Source organism: Trichomycterus rosablanca, chromosome 26 (genome assembly GCF_030014385.1).
Source record: "Trichomycterus rosablanca isolate fTriRos1 chromosome 26, fTriRos1.hap1, whole genome shotgun sequence".
Lineage (NCBI taxonomy): Eukaryota > Metazoa > Chordata > Actinopteri > Siluriformes > Trichomycteridae > Trichomycterus > Trichomycterus rosablanca.
This window is the reverse complement of record NC_086013.1, coordinates 16,681,807-16,703,970: the sequence shown is the minus strand read 5'-3', so window position 1 is coordinate 16,703,970 and position 22,164 is coordinate 16,681,807. Positions and strand designations below refer to the sequence as shown.

General features: G+C 42.7%; 1 protein-coding gene across 1 annotated transcript in view; it reads left to right on the top strand.

Annotated features, from left to right (window-relative positions):
- Positions 1 to 22,164, top strand: part of brinp1 (bone morphogenetic protein/retinoic acid inducible neural-specific 1) — a 111,092-nt gene that overhangs the window by 27,805 nt on the left and 61,123 nt on the right. Inside the window, exon 2 of the mRNA XM_062988467.1 lies at positions 5,819 to 6,086. Within this exon, the coding sequence (XP_062844537.1) occupies positions 5,869 to 6,086 (218 nt within the window). The 5' untranslated portion in view covers positions 5,819 to 5,868. The remainder of the gene's footprint in view (positions 1 to 5,818; positions 6,087 to 22,164) is intronic.

Sequence of the window (22,164 nt, the reverse complement as noted above, 5' to 3'; positions counted from 1 at the left end):
AGAAGCCCTGATTCAACACTGATATCAGTTAGGGATGAATTGGAACACTGACTGTGAGCCAGGGCTTTATGTCAAATGAGTGCTGGAGTGGGCGCTGGTACGGCTTCTAAACTGGGCACCTTCACATTAATGCCCATCACTTTGAAATGGTACGTAAATCACGCTGGTCTGAGAACGATGCCATCTGGCACGAGGGCTTTGATGGTGGCATTAATGGGGACGATCAAAACCTACATGCTGTTACTGGTGGTAACTGTTAGTCTCTTCCATGCCCACATTTCACCCAGGTGGCACAGCGGTAAATTGCAATCCAGAGTTTTGAATCTCTAGTGGCACCGTCGGCTAATCAGGCATCTATGTACAGACATGATTGGCTACATCTAAGAGAAGACTGCCCGATGTCCCACGATGGACTGGCATCTGGTCCGGTGTGCGATACCGCATTGTGCCCGGTAATGCCCGCATTTGGTGGTACCGGTGGTAGAACAGCCAAATCACGCTGGTCTGAGCACATCGTAGTCTTGAATCCCTCCAGGGGAATCGGGAACGATGCCATCTGAGATGAGGGCTTTAATGCTGCCATTATGGGGTGGATTGAGACCTCCATGCCCACATTTCACCCATGTGGCACAGCTGTAAATTGCGATCCAGGGTTTTGAATCTCTAGTGGTGCTGTCGGCTAATAGGACGTCTACATACAGACATGATTGGCTACGTCTAAGGGAAGGCTGGCCATGGGCCCTGTGGTGGACTGGCATCTGGTCCGGAGTGCGTTACCGCATTGTGCCCAGTAATGCCCACATTTGCTTGTACCGGTGGTAAAACTGCCAAATCATGTTGGTCTGAGCGTGATGCAGTCGTAATTCTTTTCAGGGGAATCGGAACGATGCCATCTGAGACGAGGGCTTTAATGCTGGCATTGTGGGGTGGATCGAGACCTACATGCCCACATTTCACCCGGATGGCACAGCGGTAAATTACAATCCAGGGTTTGAATCTCTAGTGGCACTGTCGACTAATCAGGCGTCTACATACAGACATGATTGGCTACGTCTAAGGGAGGGGTGGCCTTGGGCCCCGCGGTGGACTGGCGTCTGGTCCGGGGTGCGTTATCGCATTGTGCCCAGTAATGCCCACATTTGGTGGTACCGGTGGTAGAACAGCTAAATCACGCTGGTCTGAGCGCGTCGTAGTCTTGAATCCAAGTTATGCCATCTGAGATGAGGGCTTTGATGCTGGCATTATGGGGTGGATCGAAACCTCCATGCCCACATTTCACCCGGGTGGCACAGCGGTAAATTGCAATCCAAGGTTTAAATATTCTGTGGCGCTGTCAGGCGCCTACATACAGACATGATTGGCAATGTCTAAGTGAAGGGTGGCAGAGGCCCTGCAAGTCTGGGCTGTGTTACTAGAGTAATCCAGACCCGGTGGTATTAAGTGGCTGGATGCCCACATTTCACCAGGGTGGCACAGTGGTTAATTGTGCGTTAATCGGGCGTGATACCGGGTTGCATTGTACCTTTTCATTCCCGGTAATCCTGACCTGGTGGTATCGAGTGGCTAGATGCCCACCTTTCACTGGGGTGGCACAGCGGTAAATCTCTACATACAGTCATGATTGGCTACGTCTAAGGGAAGGGTTCATATCAGCTTTAATATAAATGCAGCGCCAGCTTTTCTTTCATCTGCGCTGGCATCTGTGTTAACGTCCCTCATTTAAATGCCAAGGTGATGCCCCTCAGGTGGGCAATCAAACTCAGATCGTTCCAATCAAGACCTCGGTTGGCGTGAGCATGGTGCAGTCGTAAATCCCTCAAGGGGAATCGGAGCGATGCCATCTGAGACGAGGGCTTTGGCGTTGCCATTACAGGGCGGATTGAAACCTCCATGCCCATATTTCACCCAGGTGGCACAACGGTAAATTACGATCCATGGTTCGAACCTTTAGTGGCGCTATGTCTAAGGGACGGGTGGCAGAGGCCCTGCAAGTCTGGGGTGCGTTACCAGGGTGCATTGTGGCCGTTAATTTGGGTAATCCAGACCCGGTGGTATCGAGTGACTGGATGCCCACATTTCACCCAGTTGGCACAGCGATAAATCATAATCCAGGGTTTTGAATCTCTAGTGCCGCTATTGGCTATGTCTAAGGAAAGGGTGACTGAGGTCCTGCGATGGACTGGCATTCGGTCCGGGGTGCATTACCACATTGTGCCCATTATTTCTGGGTAATCCAGACCCGGTGGTACCGAATGCCAGATCCTGCTGGTCTGAGTACAGCTTTGATATGAACATCAGTGCCAGCTTTTCTTTCATCTGCGCTGGCATCTGTGTTAACGTCCCTCATTTAAAAGCCACCGTGATGCCCCTCAGGCGGGCAATCAAACTCAGATCGTTCCAATCGAGACCTCGGTCGGCGTGAGTGTGGCGCAGTCATAAATCCCTCTAGGGGAATCGGAACGATGCCATCTGAGACGAGGACTTTGATGGTGGCATCAAGGGGCGGGTCAAGAGTTCACAGGGTCGTTCGGGGTGAAGTCAAAGGTTCATGAACACTTTGGAATGATCTGGACGTCTGGGCGGGCATAAACGTACAATTTGAGCAATTAAGGGTTAAGGGCCTTGCTCAGGGGCCCAACAGTGGCAACTTGGTGGTGGTGAGGCTTGAACCAGCAACCTTCTGATTTCTAGTCTATGCTGTTATACTTAACAGCGAACACGATCTAACATCATTCCTGTCAGAAGTTCCAGTAGTTGTGTGTCAGCGTCGGCACTTTCCAGCCCGGATTTCTGCAGACGCCAGCGCGCTGTCACTCGTGCCCGCGTGGAACAGCGGGCTCCCCCGTGCCCTCCGCCCACCTCTCATCCTCGATTAAACCTCGCACTCGTGTACGGGCAGCCAGACCTCACGTCCGTCTGAGCTGATTACGTGAAGCGACTTTCGTTTCGGTTTAATTAGATTCCGTTACCACGGATTTGTCATCGCGGGCGAGGCCGCCGCCCGGCCCGGAGATCTTTATTCATCAGATCTCGGGAGAGGAGCGCGCTCGTTATATCACTGTCTGCGCTGCCCGAATTATACCACACCGCTCCGGGCACAAGAGATACGATTCGGAACGCCCTCTGAAGGATCACACATAATTTTTGTCGTTATTTATGTGCTCTATTTTTATTTATTATTATTATTATTATTATTATTTAGGCCGCGCGGCGAGCGGATGTATTATTCATGATGTTTGCTTCGTTCGAGATGGCTGGCGCGAGCCGTTATTCATCGTCTAAACACGCTGGAAAACAACACACGTCAGGTATATTTAAGACCCATTTTAAATATACGTCGGAATAAAATGATGATTATTTCTGCATTAATTGCAGTGAACGTGGGCCGGTACTCGAGCGCTCCGACAGAAATAATAAAACACGCTGATGCTTGTTTGCATATCCGAATGTAATTAATAGAGCAGTAATTCAGTCTAGACTTTAGGGGGCGACATAATTTTTGGAGATTTTTATTCATTTTAGTCGCTTTTGCATAAGAACAAAATCTGATTGGTTAAAAATATCCATTCAGCTCATCTCGTATTTAACGAATAAACTTGGGAGAATAATAATAATAATAATAATAATAATAATAATAATAACAATAATAATTAAAATAAAGATTAATAATAATAATAATAATAATTAAATTAAAGATTAATAATAATAGTAATAATAATAATAAAGAATAATAATAATAATAATAAAGAATAATAATTAATAATGATAATAATTATTATTAATAATAATAATAATAATAAAGAATAATAAAAAAAATATATATATATAATAGTAATAATAATAATAATAATAATAATAATAATAATAATAATAATAATAATAACAATAAAATGATAATTAATAATAATATTAATAATATTAATAATATTAATAATATTAATAATAGTAATAATAATAATAATAATAATAATAATAATAATAATAAAATACATAATAAGGCACCCACATGACCACATTTATATACAAACTGTCTAAGCAATTGAGGGTTAGGGGCCTTGCTCAAGGACCCAACAGTGGCAGCCTGGCAGTGGTGGGGCTTGAACCAGTGACCTTTCGATTACTAGACCAGTACTTTAACCGCTAGGCTTCTAGTATTCTAAATCGTTCACTGACCCCCTCTTCCTCCACTTTGGTGGATTGGTGCGTGAGGTCGGTCTCGCGCATGGGGAGTCACGCGCTGATCTCCACATTCCTACACTTCTGTACAGGCGCCACTTCTCGACGACACCACTTGCTTTTTTTTTGTCCGGTCTTTTCCCACACAGCAGACACTAGGGGGCGCCCAGCCGTCCAGTAGCAGATCTGAGATTCGAACCTTTAATTCATCCACGCACTTCTGCTAATGTGAATTAAACCCTGAAGGATTCCTGTGGCGAGGCGCGCTCCGTTTTAATTGGGTTCCTGTACGCCCTCTGCAGACTTCATGTCACGATACGTCACGGCGGCTCCTCTTAACCCGGCCTGAACTTTTCACTTCGTTAATTAGCGGAATAAAGTGAAGCCGGCGTGTCCGAGCCTGTGATCCACGCTGGTGTAAAGGGCGCCGGGTTTCGCCCGGGCAGAGAGACGAACACTGAACCGAGCGTGTTAAAAAAATAATACGTGTTTGTTTCGCTTTAATGTGAAAAGGGCAAAAATAAAAGGACAGGCATGACGGGCGCCTCGTTAGGTTATGTCCACTTAATTAACGCCACTTTCATTATCCCGCTTTTAATTTGCATTCTCCTACGACTAATATTTACCTCCCTTATTCCTCCATCTTTACTCTCCTCTCGCTCTGTTTGTTCTAATCTTAGTCTCCTCTCTCTCCGTCTTTCTTTATTTCTGTCTACGAAGTATGTGGACAATATAGAGTTGGTCACGTTTGCTTAACGTTTGCTCCTATAATGATGTACCACAAACATTTTTTAAAGATTTTGGACCATGACTGTTGGGACTGCTGGTAAAGTCAGGCACAGATCTTTCGTGGTAAAGCCTGGCCTTGTAGTCAGCATTCCAGTTCATCCAGAACTGAGATATGTGTATTGTGCTTCCTTATTTGTTGATGTTTATTCTTCTTTTTATTTTTATTTTTTATTTTTATTTCACTTGTACAGCGCCCTCAGGTGTTTAAAAAGGCGATTATGAAATAAAATGTATTTATTTATTTATTTATTGATATGTATTATTATTATTATTATTATTATTATTATTATTATTGTCCATTATTATTATTATTATTATTATTATTGTTTATTTAATATTATTATTATTATTATTATTATTATTATAAATTTAATACTGTATAACAGAGTTAGGATCAGGACTGTGTACAAGCCAATCAAGTACTTACTAAACACTGAAATCTTTCCTTATTGAGCTTGATTGATGGGGTGCATGGGCGTAAGGGCATTCTGAAAAAGCACAGGACCTTCCCCAAACTGTTGGTGCAACATTAGAAGCACACAGTTCTCCTAAAGGTACTGGACTATTAATCAGAAGCTTGTTGGTTCAAACCCCAACACTGCTAGATTGCTGCTGTTGGGCCCTTAAGCAAGGCCCTTAACCCTCAATTTCTCAGACTGCATACTGTCTCTGTACAAGTCGCTTTGGATAAAGGCGTCTGCTAAATGCCAAAAATGAAAATGTAATGTAAATGTGATGCATCGATAGAGGGAGCGTGTTTCCACTGAGTCCAATAGCAGAGTGCTTTACACCATTGTATTACTTGCTGAGCTTTGGAACCCGTTAGTGAGTGAATGCTGCGTTTCTGTTCCAGGTCTCCAGAGAATGGAGCGAGAATGAACAGAGAGCGGCTGAAGGAAAAGCATGAACTGGAGGGTCTTTGAGGTCACTTGCTTCCTGTTTCTATGGGACCATCTCACGGTTGAGTCTTCACGCCAGGAGCCCTCGAGCGCCGAGCACCATGCGCCCAGACACTTCGACTGGCTCATCTCGGACCGCGGCCCCTTCCACCACAGCAGGGCCTACCTCGCCTTCGTGGAAAGATTTCGCCAAGGATTTACGACCCGGTATAAGATTTATAGGTGAGTGCTGCTCTTCTGTGTCTTTAAAGTGCTATTTGATCTGCTGTTCAAGGTCACTGATTCATTTTCCTTTGATGTTACAAGACGCCCCCCCCCAATTATTGATTAGCACCCACATTTTATTCATGATTTGTACATGACCCAGGCAACACAAACAATGCATTCCTTAATGTCTGTCTGTCTGTCTGTCTGTCTGTCTGTCTGTCTGTCTGTCTGTCTATCTGTCTGTCTGTCTATCTATCTATCTATCTATCTATCTATCTATCTATCTATCTATCTATCTATCTATCTATCTATCTATCTATCTATCCACCTGTCTGTCTGTCTGTCTGTCTATCTATCCATCCGTCTGTCTGTCTGTCTGTCTGTCTGTCTGTCTGCCTGCCTGCCTGCCTGTCTGTCTGTCTGTCTATCTATCTATCTATCTATCTATCTATCTATCTATCTATCTATCTATCTATCTATCTATCCACCTGTCTGTCTGTCTGTCTGTCTGTCTGTCTATCTATCTATCTATCTATCTATCTATCTATCTATCTATCTATCTATCTATCTATCTATCTATCTATCTATCCACCTGTCTGTCTGTCTGTCTGTCTGTCTATCTATCCACCTATCCATCTATCTATCTATCTATCTATCTATCTATCTATCTATCTATCTATCTATCTATCTATCTATCTATCTATCTATCTATCTATCTATCTATCTACAATCTGGTCCCACTGTAATTTACACAATGTAACATGAAGCCTCCACAAGGGGAGTGTGTTCAGCACCGGCGCATTCACACGAGAAGCTGCAAAACCGCTTTTGCGCTCTGTGCTGTTATTTCCTGTGGTCACTGTCCAGCTTTGGAATGTTCCTGACCAACAGCCGTACACATTTTATTGCCTGAATGGGGACAAATTCCCACAGACATACTTGGAAGCCCTGTGAGAAGCCTTTCTCAGGAGAGCGGCTGTTGTTTTAATACCGTTTGTTTTTTAAATGGGACGTCCAGCAAGCTCATGGTCAGGTGTCTGAATATTTTTGGTCATATAGTGTTTATATGCTTGGTAAATATTAATAAGCTAGTACAAATTGTAGAATGGTTTTCCTCTAGATTGTAATTTTTGGAATATGACTGCAGGAATTTAGGTCTAGTTCTGTGTAACCGTAATACTGACAGTATCACAGCAAGTGCTTGGAATTGCTCATGTTGAACTTAGGCTTGTGTGACGCCTATCAGATACATTACTGTCGTATTGAAGCAGTCGTTAATTAAAAAGACATTAAAATACATAAAATCCTTCAGAAAATGAGTAAAACGTGGAGAGAGAAGAACAGAAGTGAGCAAATTAAACAGGACGTCAGCGAGAAAAGCAGCTCGGTGCAGCGATTAAAATTTTATATTGAGGGAAAATGTTGCTGCGGCTTAATTTTCCCGACTGCTGAGCGTGAAAAGCACAAACCACTTAATGGAAAATAATAATAATAATAATAATAAAAACAGTAAAACTCTCCGCACAACAAACTGTTGCATTTTATGTTGCCTTAATTCTGAGTGATAATCTGACTGAATAACGACGGCGCTCTCTACTGGTGCTGACCGCCGTCCCGATTGAGGAGACTGAACTGACACGCCCCCTCCGACACGTGAGCGGTACCTGACTGCATCTTTTCACCTGCACGAGGCGAGTTTATATGCAGATCAGCCTTGTGCATGGAGAGCCACACCCTGATCAGCATTATTCCTCATCAATCAGCCAGCAGAAGTCGTAATTGCATCTCTCCCTGGATGAACGACAGCCAAACGTTGTTCATGTGGCCGCCCAGCCTGCCGGTAGCAGAGCTGAGATTCGATATGATGTATTCGAAATCCCAGCTCTGGTGTGCCAGCGTGTTTTTACCGCTGCGCCACCTGAGTGGCGCAACCAACAGAGTTTACTGAGGCAGCTCTACTGAGGCAGCTACTGAGGTGGCTTTATTGATGCAGCTACTGAGGCAGCTCTACTGAGGCAGCTCTACTGAGGCAGCTACTGAGGTGGCTTTATTGATGCAGCTACTGAGGCAGCTCTACTGAGGCAGCTACTGAGGCAGCTCTACTGAGGCAGCTACTGAGGTGGCTTTATTGATGCAGCTACTGAGGCAGCTCTACTGAGGCAGCTCTACTGAGGCAGCTCTTCTGAGGCAGCTACTGAGGTAGCTTTATTGATGCAGCTACTAAGCGCCCGGAGGAAACCCACACAGAAAGAATCAAACCCAAGCCCTCCTCCTGTCCCCGTCCTCCATCAATAACGGACACTCGGACACTTGCGGGTCCAATCGAGCGGCTCAGACACATGAAGAAAAACGAGTCGTCGGGCAGGACCCGCGCCAGCCTGGCACCGGCTCCTTCTGCCCTATTTACAGTCATCGTCAAAGAAATGGTGCGTTACGATTTCCCAATCCTGACACCCGGCTGCCATCCGTCAGCGTTAACGCGCCTCGCCCGCCGCGCCGTGACTGACAGACTCGGCGGTTTTTCGTCAGAACAGAATTCAAAGAATCAGTCCTGGGTTCCCACGACTGTGTGCCTGGCAGAGCTGCCCATGTTTGTGTGGAACACGGAGAGAAAAATCCCTGTTTGATTTGCAGTTTCCTCCTTCTGTGGGTTTTTCCGCCCTTTTTGTCCCTTTTTTTACGTCTTCTCTGTGATTCTTTTCTTTCCTGCGTCTCTCCCACGTCTCAAAGCCTTCAGATCCAGATTTTTATAGAATATTATGTAACAAGATATAAATATAAATATTTCTTTTTTTTTTCCCTTTTCCAGTTTTGTATAAACAACAAAAACCTTTAAAAAACTGACTTAAATTTTGATATTAAAAAAATTACATTTATTTTTGTTCGGTTTGCAGTTTTTACAATACGGCATTTAGCGGGCGCTTTTATCCAATGCGACCTAACTTGACTGAAAGTTTGAGCAATTGAGAATTAAGGGCCTTGCTCAGGGGCCCAACTTCCTTTTCCAGTTTTGTATAAACAACAGCAACAACAACAAAAACTTTTAATATATTGACTTAAATTTTAATATTAAAAAACGACATTTATATTTTTCGGTTTGCTCTTTTGACATTTACGGCATTTATTAGACGCTTTTATCCAAAGCGACATACTTTGACTAAAAGTTTGAGCGATTGAGAATTAGGGGCCTCGCTCAGGGGCCCAACAGTGGCAACTTGGCAGCAGTGAGACTTGACCCGCTGAGCAACAACTGCCCTTTGTTACACCACGTCTTTACTCGGTCATTCAACCGTCCTTATTTTAATTTGGATCTGGGACCAGCGCTGAGAGCGCACTGACTGGTGTATCTCTGAATCAATCCTGACCTAGGTCACCGTCTAGAGGTTCCTTTTACTCTCCAATATACTGCAGAAGGTGGACTGGCCAGTATTAAAGGTCTGGAGGTGTGGGATATTCATTCATTTATTCACTGCTTTATCCTGGTCAGGGTCTCAGTGTGAACACAATCTGAGCCAATGAGCATTAGGGGCCTTGCGGAAGGGCCCAACAGGGGCAATGAGACAGTGGTGGGGCTAGAACCGGCAGCCTTCTGATGGCTACTCCAGTGCCTCAAGTGCTAAGCTACCTTTGCACATTTCAGTACATTATAAAGGAAACTACAACCACACTGACCAGGTCAGATGAGTCCCCCTTGCTCTATAATAAGAGACGCCAGTGGACTAGGTGTGGCACAGCGACATGGATCCTGAGGACCTGGGTTCAATCCTGACCCAGGTCACTGTCTAAAGTATCTCCAATCTACTGCAGAAGGTGGATTGACCAGTCTTAAAGGCCTGTAGGTGTGAGACATTCATTCATTCATTTATTCACTGCTTTATCCTGGTCAGGGTCTCGGTGTGTACACTCTACCGGGTTAAAGGCAGAAAACACACACTGTGGGACGAAACCAGAGCACCCCGAGGAAAGAACATGCAAAACTCCACACAGAAAGGACTCTGACCCTGATCTGTCCACCTGGGAATTAAACCCAGGACCTTCTTGCGGTGAGATGACAGTGCTACCTTGCACTTCTGTCATGCACCCAGTGTTTCCAGATGGCACCGGACCCACCCCGACCATGACCAGATAGAATAGAGTGTGTGTGCTGGGGGGAGGGGTGGAATACTGGACTCTGCAGTGTTCAGATCCTTATTTATTACACATCAGCGATTCGTTTACCCTTCAGGGTCACGTTTCAGCTCCGGCTCGTTTATTTGTGCAGCTGATTCGTCCTTATTTATTTATTTATTTATTTATTTATTTATTTATTTATTTATTTATTTATTTACTTATTTATTTATTTATTTATTTATTTATTTATTTATTTAATGTTTATATACTTATTTATTTATTAATTAAATCATTTATTTATTTTAAATTCCAGCCGTTCAGAAAACAGCGGGACGGATCCTGTTCGGCTATCGGCTCGCCCGTGACAAGACAATTAAACGGCACATCGATACGGACGCCGTCGCGCTGCACTTCTCATTAAAAATTTAATCAGAAAAGCTGCAATCACATCTGCCTGACATCTGCATGGCTGTCAGCGTCGCACCGCCGGCTCATCCATCAAACGGACGTAAACGGAACAAAAGTTTTGTGTTCTCTCCGCTGTACGTGAACAGACGAGCTCGTGAGGAGGAATTATGGGAATAAAGCATCAGAGTAAAATAAGACATGTTTTTATTTATTGGTACATAAAGATTCTGGACTGAATGAATCTTCAATTTGTGGAACAGAACAAGAATATGAGATTATTCATTTATCCATTCATTCATCCATCCGGCCGTCCATCTATATCTGTCTGTCTGTCTGTCCGTTCATCCACCATCCATCCATCCGTCCATTGATTATTGATCCATCCATCAGTCCGTCCATCCATTGATTATTGATCCATCCATCCATCATCCATTTATTTGTCTATTCAACCACCCACCCACCCATCCATCCATCCATTCATCTAAATGTCCATATAGTCCTCCATCCATTAATTTATCTGATTGTCCTTCCTTCCATTTGTCCATCTATTCATCCATTTGAGCATCCGTCCAACCATTCATTCACCTATATCTGTCTGTCTGGCTATTTATCTATCCATCCATCCTTTCATCCATCCATCCATCCATCCATCCATCTATTTGTTCATCCGTCAGTTCATCTATTAATCCGTATCTCTTCACCAGGGCACCTCTGTAAATTCGAACCCTGCCCCCCAGCAGTTTTGGGATGCCGTGATTGGCCGCTGTGTCACCTGAGCGGCCCTAAACCTAGACGAGATAATAAAGCAGGTGATTGAGCTGGTGGAACGTGAGCGTCTGGGGTTTGTTATGATCCACACATGCTAATGTTTTTATAATAATGATAATAACAGTTAACGCTGATGCTAATTACGTAAACAATACGCTGGTAAACACAGCGCTCGTACACAGGAGGGGTTTAATAAGGAACACAGAGAGTGCCTGAGAGCCGGCGGGTCCTCGGGGTTCAGTCGTCTCGGCTATGTGGTAGATGTTGAGTATGAAATCAGATTCAGATGAAGGTACCTGGATCCAATGGCACTTTTTTGAGCAGTGATGGATGGATGGATGGATGAGTGGATGGATAGAAAAATCCAACAAATGAAAAAAAGGAACAGAACAGTACAATAACAATTTTAATCTGGCTGGCGTGTCCGTTACCCAGAATGCCTCTGTACTGCAGGTAATATGCAGCTGCTGTAATCCATATTTCTGCACCGTCGCATTTCTCAGAAGCAATTCCCCCCGGAGCCAACGCCACAGCGGCGGCTTTAAAGGATTTCAGTCTGTAGAGGGTTGGAGGAGAACATGCGATCGATGTTGAGAGCAAGTGGAAGGAACACGAGGTCGCCGTCGATCGATTACAGAAACGTGGACGCGAACCTGAGAGGCGTTACGCTGCGGCGGGAAATAATACGAAATCCTTACGATAAATACATACATTCAGTTAGGTTTAGCTTCTTTTACCTGCTTTATTTATGTATTTTCTCCTTATTTCACCCCGATGGCATCCGTGGATCGACACGTGAGGCCAGTCTAGCGCATGGAGAGTCACACGCCAATCTCCACGTTCCTCCACTTCTGTACAGGCGCCTCGGACTACTAACCAGGGTCCTTACACGGCGCAGAAGTGACTGATTTTGTCTGCTGCACTGCCGACCGTGTCCACTAGGGCGTGTGATGAGGTGCCCACATGACCACCGTGAAAGCGACTTGGTAAGGACTCAGAAGACGAGGATCAATCAAAACCAGTTTAGTGCTTTACTGGTGACACTGGGATTGAACCTGCTCCCCTTAAGAGCCTTGCTCAAGGGCCCAGCAGAAGATGATCATCACTGAGCGAGTGTACGAGATTGCCAGAACAATAAACAGCTCCTGAACCACGTTAATCAAAACCAGTTTAGAGCTTTACTGGTGACACTGGGATTGAACCTGCTCTTCTTAAGGGCCTTGCTCAAGGGCCCAACAGAAGATGATCATCACTGAGCGAGTGTACGTAGAACATAGAAACAGCTCCTGAACCACAGTAAGTCCCACAAGGTATGTGACTTGGGGTGTGTGATGAGGTGCCCACATGACCACGTTGAAGGAGACTTGGTAAGGCCCAAGAATAAGTCGGATGGCATAGCGACGTGCCAGGCGTGCGACGCGTTTATTGTTGAGAATAAACCTTCAGACATTCAGAAGCCATGAAAGGAGAGCAGCATGACGGCACGACTAAGTGGAGAAAGGTCTGGACCGTTTACCGTATTATCCGCCACCACACACCCGCCTCCTAACACGTGTACACGTGTAGCGGCGGGCAGCGGCGTAGCGCCAACGTGAGAGAGATCCACGCCGCGGCCTCACGTGCCTCCTCTCGAGACACGCCTCATTCAGCCACTTCAGGGCCACATGAAAAGAACCGAGCGAGAATAAAGGCCGGCGACGCGGGCAGGCGGGCGGGCGGCTCGGCGCTCGCTAAATGATGAGGTCAGTTCACCCCTTTCTCCGCGGTCGCTGTTCCGGCGCTCCGCCTCGCCCCCCCGCACCGACGGGAGATCCAATATAAATGCTAATCTGTCTATTAGCGGACTTTAGAGAGGCACGGGCGCTCATTGTGCCCCGATCGAAGCGCGAGACGGACCGTTTCTTACTTTGAATGAAAATGTTTATGAACGAGGCGATCTGCTCATCGATCGGGGGGGCGGACGGGCGGGCGGAACAAAAGCCGAGCGTGTCGTCCGGGCGCGTCCGAGGCGTCCGGCGCGGGTCCATTACGAGGCCGGGCTCCGTTCAGCGGCGTCTAACGAGGAGGTAAATGGAAAATAATAGACCTGTCACCCGGGAGAAGCTTTCATCATGTTCGGGCTTTATTAAAGGATAACAGAGGGCGTGGGCGCGGCGCTCAGACAGGCTAATCAGCCACCGCGCTAATAACAAGAATAAGATCTCGGAGGGCATTAGCAATTCTGAGCAAAATGTTGGTTTTGTTATCGGTGGCACCTCTAGAAAGGGCGTCTTATTATAAATCAAAAGGGTTTCGCCCGGGTGCAAGTGCAGGGTGTCCTCAGAGCTTCGCTAACTTGGCAGTGGTGGGGCTTGAACCAGCGACCTTCAGATTTCTAGTCCAGCTCGCTACCCCCTGACCAGCCACTGCTTCACTTATTAAATACCTTAATTTAATTATTGCTTAAATAGCTGAGTGAATAAATAGAGGTGAAAATACACCTGTTGGCATGAGCTAGAACATTCATTCATTGTCTGTTTCATCATGGTTTATCCTGGTCAGGGTCGTGGTGGGTACAATTTACCGGGTGAAAGGTAGGAAACACCCAGACAGGTCGCCAATCCATCACAGGGCACACACATGTGGAAAGAAACCGGATCTCCCGGAGGAACCCACACAGACATAGACATAGGGAGAACATGCAAATTCCACATAGAAAGGACCCGGACCGCTCCACCTGGGAATCGAACCCAGGACCTTCTTGCCGTGAGGCGACAGTGCTGCCCACCGAGCCGGGCCTCCATGTCATGTTATTCCAGTTATTGTCACACATTCCCCACTCAATCAAAGTCCCAAAAGACCCAATCATTTTCATGCTATACCACTACTTTATCCTGGTCAGGGTTGCAGTGGGTCTAGAGTGCGGTGGCACACCCCGGACAGGACGCCCCTCTCTCAGACACAGCCAACCATGTCTATATGTCTTGTAGACGCCTGACTTTTCGATAGCGCCGGCCTCACGCGCCAATCCATCGAAGTACGGGCAGATAAGAAGGGGTCGGTGTGCTGCGTGAGCGTCTGAGGGAGGGCGTGTCAAGAGAATATACCCTCCTCCAGCAGTGGAGGGGTAACTGGCTATGACTAAATTAGGAGAAAAAGAGAGAAAATGCAGAAATAAACTAATAAAAGCAACAAACACTGCTGAACAGCTCGGCGCTCTCAGTCCCGGACGTCTCACCCAAGGACGCGTCTCGTCCGACTCCCACAATCTGTCGCTTGTCGCAAACCAGACGCCGACTTATTTACGTCGGCCAATCAGGGGACTCGTGGTGAAATGGAATTACTGCGGAGCGTTTCCAGCTGTGTCCTTAAGTGCAGAGAGAGACGCACGGGAGCCGCAGGACGTCAGACTGAGTATCAATCAAAACCAGTTTAGAGCCTTACTGGGGACACTGGGGTTGAACCTGCGACTCTTGTATAACATTAAAACCACCTCCTTGTTTCTACACTCACTGTCCATTTTATCAGCTCCACTTACCATATACGAGCACTTTGTAGTTCTACAATTACTGACTGTAGTCCGTCTGTTTCTCTGCATGCTTTGTTACCCCCTTTCATGCTGTTCTTCAATGGTCAGGACCCCCACAGGACCATTGAGGAACAGAATCTGATCCTGCAGATATCAGACTCAGGCGCTTAGATCCAAACCTTAGATATTAACAGTGTGAGAATAAAGAATGTTAGGACACCTACACACACACACACACACACCTACACACCTACACACACACACACACACACCTACACACACACACACACACACACCTACACACACACACACACACACACACACAGTGATGTTGCTGATGGAAGACAAACTTGAGGTCAGTGCCAAGGTGAGAAATAATTAAGGAGGCTTTCAGTCCATCTACAGCACGACAGCAATGCAATCAGTGTAACACACACACACACACACACACACACTTTCATTGTATTGATTTCATTGCATGTAATGACATGTCAGTCTTACCGTGACCTCTGGTTGGGTGTTTGCCTGGAATTTTTTTATTTTTTTATTTTTTCTATTTTTATTTAGTTATTTATTTTTATTTATTATTATTTAATTTTTATTTATTTATGTATTTGTATTTAATTTTTTTATTAGTTATTTGTTTTTATTTATTTATTTATATTTATTTGTTTTTCTTTTTTCATTTAGTTATTTGTTTTTATCTATAATTATTTAATTGTATTTATTTATTTATTTATTTATTAGTATTGAATCTTTTTTAGTTTTGTATTTAGTTTTATTTATTACTTATTTATTTATTTGTTTTTATTTATTTATTTGTATTTATTTATTTTTTGGGGGGAGGGGCCTACTTGACACTGCGCCTCACCTACATGGGCAAAAGTATCGGGACGCCCCTTCTAATTACTGAATTCATGTGTTTCAATCACAACCAGTGCTATCAGGTGTAATAAATCAATGATATAAATAAACAGCAACACTTTAGGGAAGGCCCTGTCCTGTTCCAGCATGAAGAAAAGCTCGATTAAACTCTACAGCTCTTGGATGAACCGGGACACCAACTAATGTCAGGGTCCAGCCATTCAAATGCTTTGCTTTTACTGAACGGGCACAAATTCCCACAGACGTACTTCAAAGTCTTGTGAGAAGCTTCTCAGATAAGCGGCTCTTGTTCTAGCAGCTTGTTTTAAAATGGGACGTGCAACAAGCTCACGCTTAGGTGTCCACATACTTCTGGTTGGATGTTTATTTGTTTAGTTTAGTTTTGTATAATTTCATGCATTTATTTTTATCTCAGCTGTTTCTCACACTCTTCTGTCACTTGGGATCGGCGCTGGTATTTCTGCCTCGTCTCCATTATCACTGATGGATGTGAGTCTCCCGGGACGTGCAGTCATGCTGGAACAGGAAAAGGTCCTTCCCTAAACTCTTGCTGCACACTTAGAAGCATGTTATTACCTTCATATGACTGATTTATTACACCTGTTAGGAATCGACGTGGTTAAAACGTGTGAATCCAGTAATTAGAAGGGGCGTCCCGATACTTTCGACCTTGATCGGGTGATGTTGTTTGACCTTTGATGTCGTGCCACTCCAGCCGATTCTGTGCCATCTGCGCCCTGTAAAACCTGGCACGCCATGATCGTTACAGCTTCCGTGCTGATGAGCTCGCAGCCACTCGGGGGCGATTCGCCGTGATGAACCGCGACTCGGGCGAAGAGCTCGCGTTCACACCCTCGACACAGGCTCGCCAACGTACCTAATGGTGGGCACGATGGCACGCCAAGGCCAAGGGAGCTGCGTCTCACGTTAAAGCTGGAAGATATCGCTCGATTAGATGATACAGCCGCCGGTTTAGGGCATCACACCTGTCATCATTACAGCTCTCGGTGCTTCAGAGATCTGGGTTTGAATCTCAGGTGGTGTCAGACTTCTGGGCGTCTGCACAGTCCTGACTGGCTATGTTAAAGTAGGATAGAAGGTAAATGACCACGCCCACCCCCCTTCTTTCATTATATATGCAGTACATCGTGTTTATATATATATTTTTTATTTGGACGAAGCGGAAGGTCCATTATGTCCTCCTCGAGGCAAAGGGTGGGTGGCGGGGGGTATTAGCTCCATCCGAACCGGACAGATGGAGGCCGCCTCGCCTCGCCTCCGCTCACATATTGGAAAAGTGTTGAGCCGCGAGGCAGAGCCGCAGGGGACGAGAGAAAACAATTAACAAAGACGAAGCAAAAAAAATAATACATTTATTTACACCCACCATTCAGAGTAAATTTAGAAAAGCATGCCAAAAGTATGTGGACGCCCCTCCGAATGATTAACCGTGGCTGTTTCTGCCTCATCTGCTGCCTTATAATATAAGTTAAACACAGCTTTTAACATTGCAGCATTGGGTCAACAGTTTAGGGAAGTCCCCGTTCTCCTTTAGCACGATCAAACCCCTGAGCTCAAACCGGGCCGTCACGCTCCGCCGACACCTCGGTATCCGGGTCGTCCTCGCAGCGTCGAACATTCCAGGCACGTCCGCCGCGCAGCTTCAGGAGATGTGGTGGTAACCATAGCGACCAGCATCACATATCCTGCACGCCTATCCTGGCGAATCCCCCCGGATGATGTTCCGCCCGAATAATTCATACATCAGACAATTACAGATTCAAAAGCCTGAAGAGCCGATCAGATCTGAGCTGCTTTTATAAGAGAGAACACGCTGTCGGGATCACGGCCGGGACGGCGGATAGGACGGTTCGAGTGGGGTCACGCGGCGAGTCACGATAAAGAAATCTCGCTATTATTTAGTGGTTGATGTTTGAGGTCCAGAAATGAAAGAAAAGTCCTGGATGTTCTACTGCAGCTCTGGGTCGCAGCACTTGTTAAAAATATTTTTAAAAATATATAATTTTTTAAAATCCTTATTTGCATCAAAAATAAATAATAAATAAAAAACATAAATAAATAAAAACATAAAAAAATAAAAAAATACAAAAATTGTTTATTTGTATCAAAAATAAAAAATAAATAAATAACAAAATACAAAAATTGCTTATTTGTATGAAAAATAAAATATAAATAAAAAAAATTCTTATTTGCATGAATAAATAAAGATTTCTTTATTTGTATCACAAATAATAAATAAATAAATATAAATAAAATATTTAGTTATTTGTATCAAAACATAAACAATAAATAAATAAATAAATATTTATTTGTATTTAAAATAAAAATAATTAAATAAAAGAATAAAAAATCCTTATTTGTATAAAAAATAATAAAAAATCCTTATTGATATTAAAAAATAAAACAAACATTTGTATCAAAAAATAAGAAAAAATAAATTTTGTTTTTATAAAAAATTTATAAATAAATAAATTTGTCCTTATTTGTATAAAAAAAAAGAAATTATTTTATTATTTGTACCAATAAATCATGTTGCTCATGTAAAGCATTTTAATCAGAGCTGCACACGTACACACAGATGATTATTTATTTACTTATTGATTAATTTGTTTATTGATTTGTATCAAAAAAAAAATTATAAAAAAAAATATTTCCTTATTTGTGTAAATAAATAAATAAAGATTTCTTTTTTATTAAAAATAATTAATAAATAAATACAAATAAAATATTTTTTTATTTGTATCAAAGCATAAACAATTAATAAAAAATACAAAAATTCCTTATTTTTGTCAAAAATAAAGAATAAATACATAATTCTTTATTTGTATTTAACAAAAATTAATTAAATAAAAAAATAAAAAAATTTGTATAAGAAAAAAATAAATTATTTTATTATTTGTACCAATAAATCATGTTGCTCATGTAAAGCATTTAATCAGAGCTGCACACGTACACACAGATGATTATTTATTTACTTATTGATTGATTTATTTAATGATTGCTATTCTAGCGCTATAGTAAAATCCTAAATTTAATCCTAAGTTTAAAATTGCATTTAAAATTCCAGCTCACATTTTCCATCAGACACAGGTCTGGACTGCAGGCAGGTCTGTCTAGCACCTGTTCTGGCATGACTGCACCCCTGTGCACAAAGCGAGTCCTGACCTCAGTCCCACTGAACAGCTCTGGGATGAACTGGAACATCAACCAACATCAGTGACCAGTCACTGAATGGGCACAAATTGCCACAGTCATGCAGATATTTAGTCTTGTGAGTGTACATGTTCCATGTGAGTCTGACCTCAGCTGTATTTCTCTGCTCTTTAGTGACCCAGTATTAATACTCACACCGACTCTGTTCTTTTATATTTTATTGAGCTGGAATGAATTCTCTTATATTTGGGTTGATTTGTACGCGCTAGCTGCAGGTTCGATGAGATGAAATGAGCACATAAAGAAAAAAATGCAGAAAATAATACATTGATTTTTGTTCCTTGTCCGGCAGAGGAGAGAAACGCCTCAGTGTGGAGATTTATTCTTTAATATGGTTAACGGGTCCCGGCAGCTCGAGAGCCTTCAGAGCTTCGATTGTTTAGGTCCGAGTGATTTACGAGTTCAGTCAGGAGAAGGACGATGAGAACAAAAAGCCAAAACGCCGCCGGAGAGGGAAGAGACGCGGAACTCACGGATACAGGATTAAAAAGAAAAGAATAAATGACATGTATAAAGGACAGGGAGGAGGATGAAGGATCAGGATGAAGGATCAGGATGGAGGGTATAAAAATAAATAATAAATAAATAAATCTTTATTTATATCAAAACAAAAATAAATATAAAAGTAAGTATTTCCCTATTTGTATTAATAAATAAATAAATGAATACAATTTTTTTTTTCTTATTTGGATTAAAAATAAAAAATTCATTTAAAAAATAACATTTCCTTATTTGTATCAAAAATAAATAAATAAGAAAGAAAATATTTAATTATTTGTATCTATAAATAAATAAATGATAAATAAAAATATGACTTTATTTGTATCAAAAATACAAAAAAATAATATTTCCTTATTTGTATCAAAAAGAAAAATAAATAAGAAAATTTAAAAATAAATAAGTAAAAAAAAGAAAATACTTCCTTATTTGTATCAATAAATAAATAAAAATGTATTTATTTGAATAAAAAAAGAAAAAAAAGAAAAAAAAAAGAAAATTTCTCCTTGTATCAATAAAAAAAAAAAATAAAAAAAAAAAGTAAATAATAAATAAAAAAAATATGTCCTTATTTGTATAAAAAATAAATGGATACAGGATTAAAAGATGAGAATAAGAGTAAGAGGAGGAAGAAGGATCAGGATGAAGGGTCAGATATGAGCCAGAAAATGAGAAGGAAGAAAAAATGCACCTCAGAGACCCAGAATTCACAGTTTCATTCAGCAGCTGCTAATTACTGAGCGTTAACGAGTTCAGGTGAATCGACGGCTGCTGAGAGTTCTTATTATGAAGATTATTGGTTATAAAATCCCACACGTTTCTGTAACGAGTCGAAGGTGAGAAAGTTCTGAGTCTCACTTCTGAAGTTTTACAGGAAAAACAAATCACTCCAAATTAATTTAAATTAAAATAAAGCTTCACTGGCATGAGAAATATAATGCGGACGTTCGTATTTATAAAGATTATTTATAGATTTAGGAAATAGAATAAAAAAATTAATAACAACATTAATAATAAAAGTTACAGATCTATTAAAACAAAACAATAACAATAACAGTGCAAAGTAATAATGCTAAATTTAAGTAGAAATAACAATAAAAATTTGGTGTGTGTGTGTGTGTGTGTGTGTAAAAGAAACATAATCGTAAACCGTAACTATCAGTAAATCAGTAAATGCATCAGTGAATTAGAAAAAAAAATCATTGAATTAGTTAATGAATCAGTAAATGAATCAGTGAAGGAGTAAATGAATCTGTAAATAAATAAGAGAATCAATAAATGAATCAGTGAATCAGTAAATGAATCTGTGAATCAGTGAATTAGCAAATGAGTCGATGCATCTGTAAGTGAATCTGTAAATAAAACAATGAATCAGTACATAAATAAGTAAATCAGTAAATGAATCAGTGAAGCAGTAAATGAATCTGAGAACCCAAAATGAATTAGAGAATCAGTAAATAAATCAGTGTATCTGTAAATGAATCAGTGAATCAGAAAATGAATCAGTGAGTTAGTAAAAGAATCAGTAAATCAGACCTTTATTGTCGTTGTACAAGTACAACGAGATTCAGTATTATGAATCAGTGAATTGAATCAATGAAATGAATCAGTGATTTAGTAAATACATCAGTGAATCGGTAAACGAATCAGTGAATCAATAAATGAATCGTGATTCAGTGAGTGACTCCTGCTCAATAATCCTGTGTTCCTAAAAAATTGGTCCCAATACAGAGCGCCGGTTTCCTCTTACAAGCCCAGAGTGTGTGTGTGTGAGTGTGTGTGTGTGTGTGTGTGTGTTTGTGAGTGTGTGTGTGTGTGTGCCTGTGAAGGACTGGCGACCTGTCAGTCAGCCCCACCGTGACCCTGACCAGTATAAAGTGCTGGTAAAACACACAATGAATGAACGAACGTCACGTCAGATTGAGATAATAGTCTCCGCGGTTCACTTAGCACTTAGCGAAAATGTCCAAGGATGAAATTAGCATGCAGCCGAGCGTTTAACCGACACAAACACTAGCATTAAAACCTCCACCATACCAGCTTTTGTTTTGCTAACATTAGCAGACGCGCGATCGGAAGCTAATGCGAAGGGAATACAAACGACTCCGCGGGGGGCGTCGATCGCTACCACACAGTGTCAGTCTGAAGAGAAAAACGGCGTTTTCGAAAAGCGCTGAGGCCATCTGAGCATCGGTGTGTTCATCTGCCTGGCGACACCCGGCAACGCCTGGCATGCCCCGGCGACGTCACTCTCTGAGCTAGCGAAAAGGCTGTTGGAATAACGGCCCACCTACCGTTCCTCTCTGGGTGGGTAATACATGGTGCCATCAGGAACGGCCGCTCAGCTCGAGTGATTTGGCACAACAGATTAGCCGTCGTGCCCGCTCTTAACGTCACCAACTTCTAAAGAAAAAAAACAATATCAGAGTGAAATTGCTTTCTGGTGCCCGACCCTGCGTGGGCACCTCGGCCGCTGATGGATCGTCGTTCAGCTCAGCGGCGCATCTGAGAAAACATCACAGGTCAGGTAGAGCTTTTTGTGCCACATCACCACAGATTAGGTTTCAGAGTTGATGGCACACTTCCTCTGGCACAGGTTGGCATCCAGACTCTCTGTGGGAGCTGGGTATATCCAAATCAGACAGTATGTGGTGGGGAATTAAGTGATCCTAACAGGCTGTT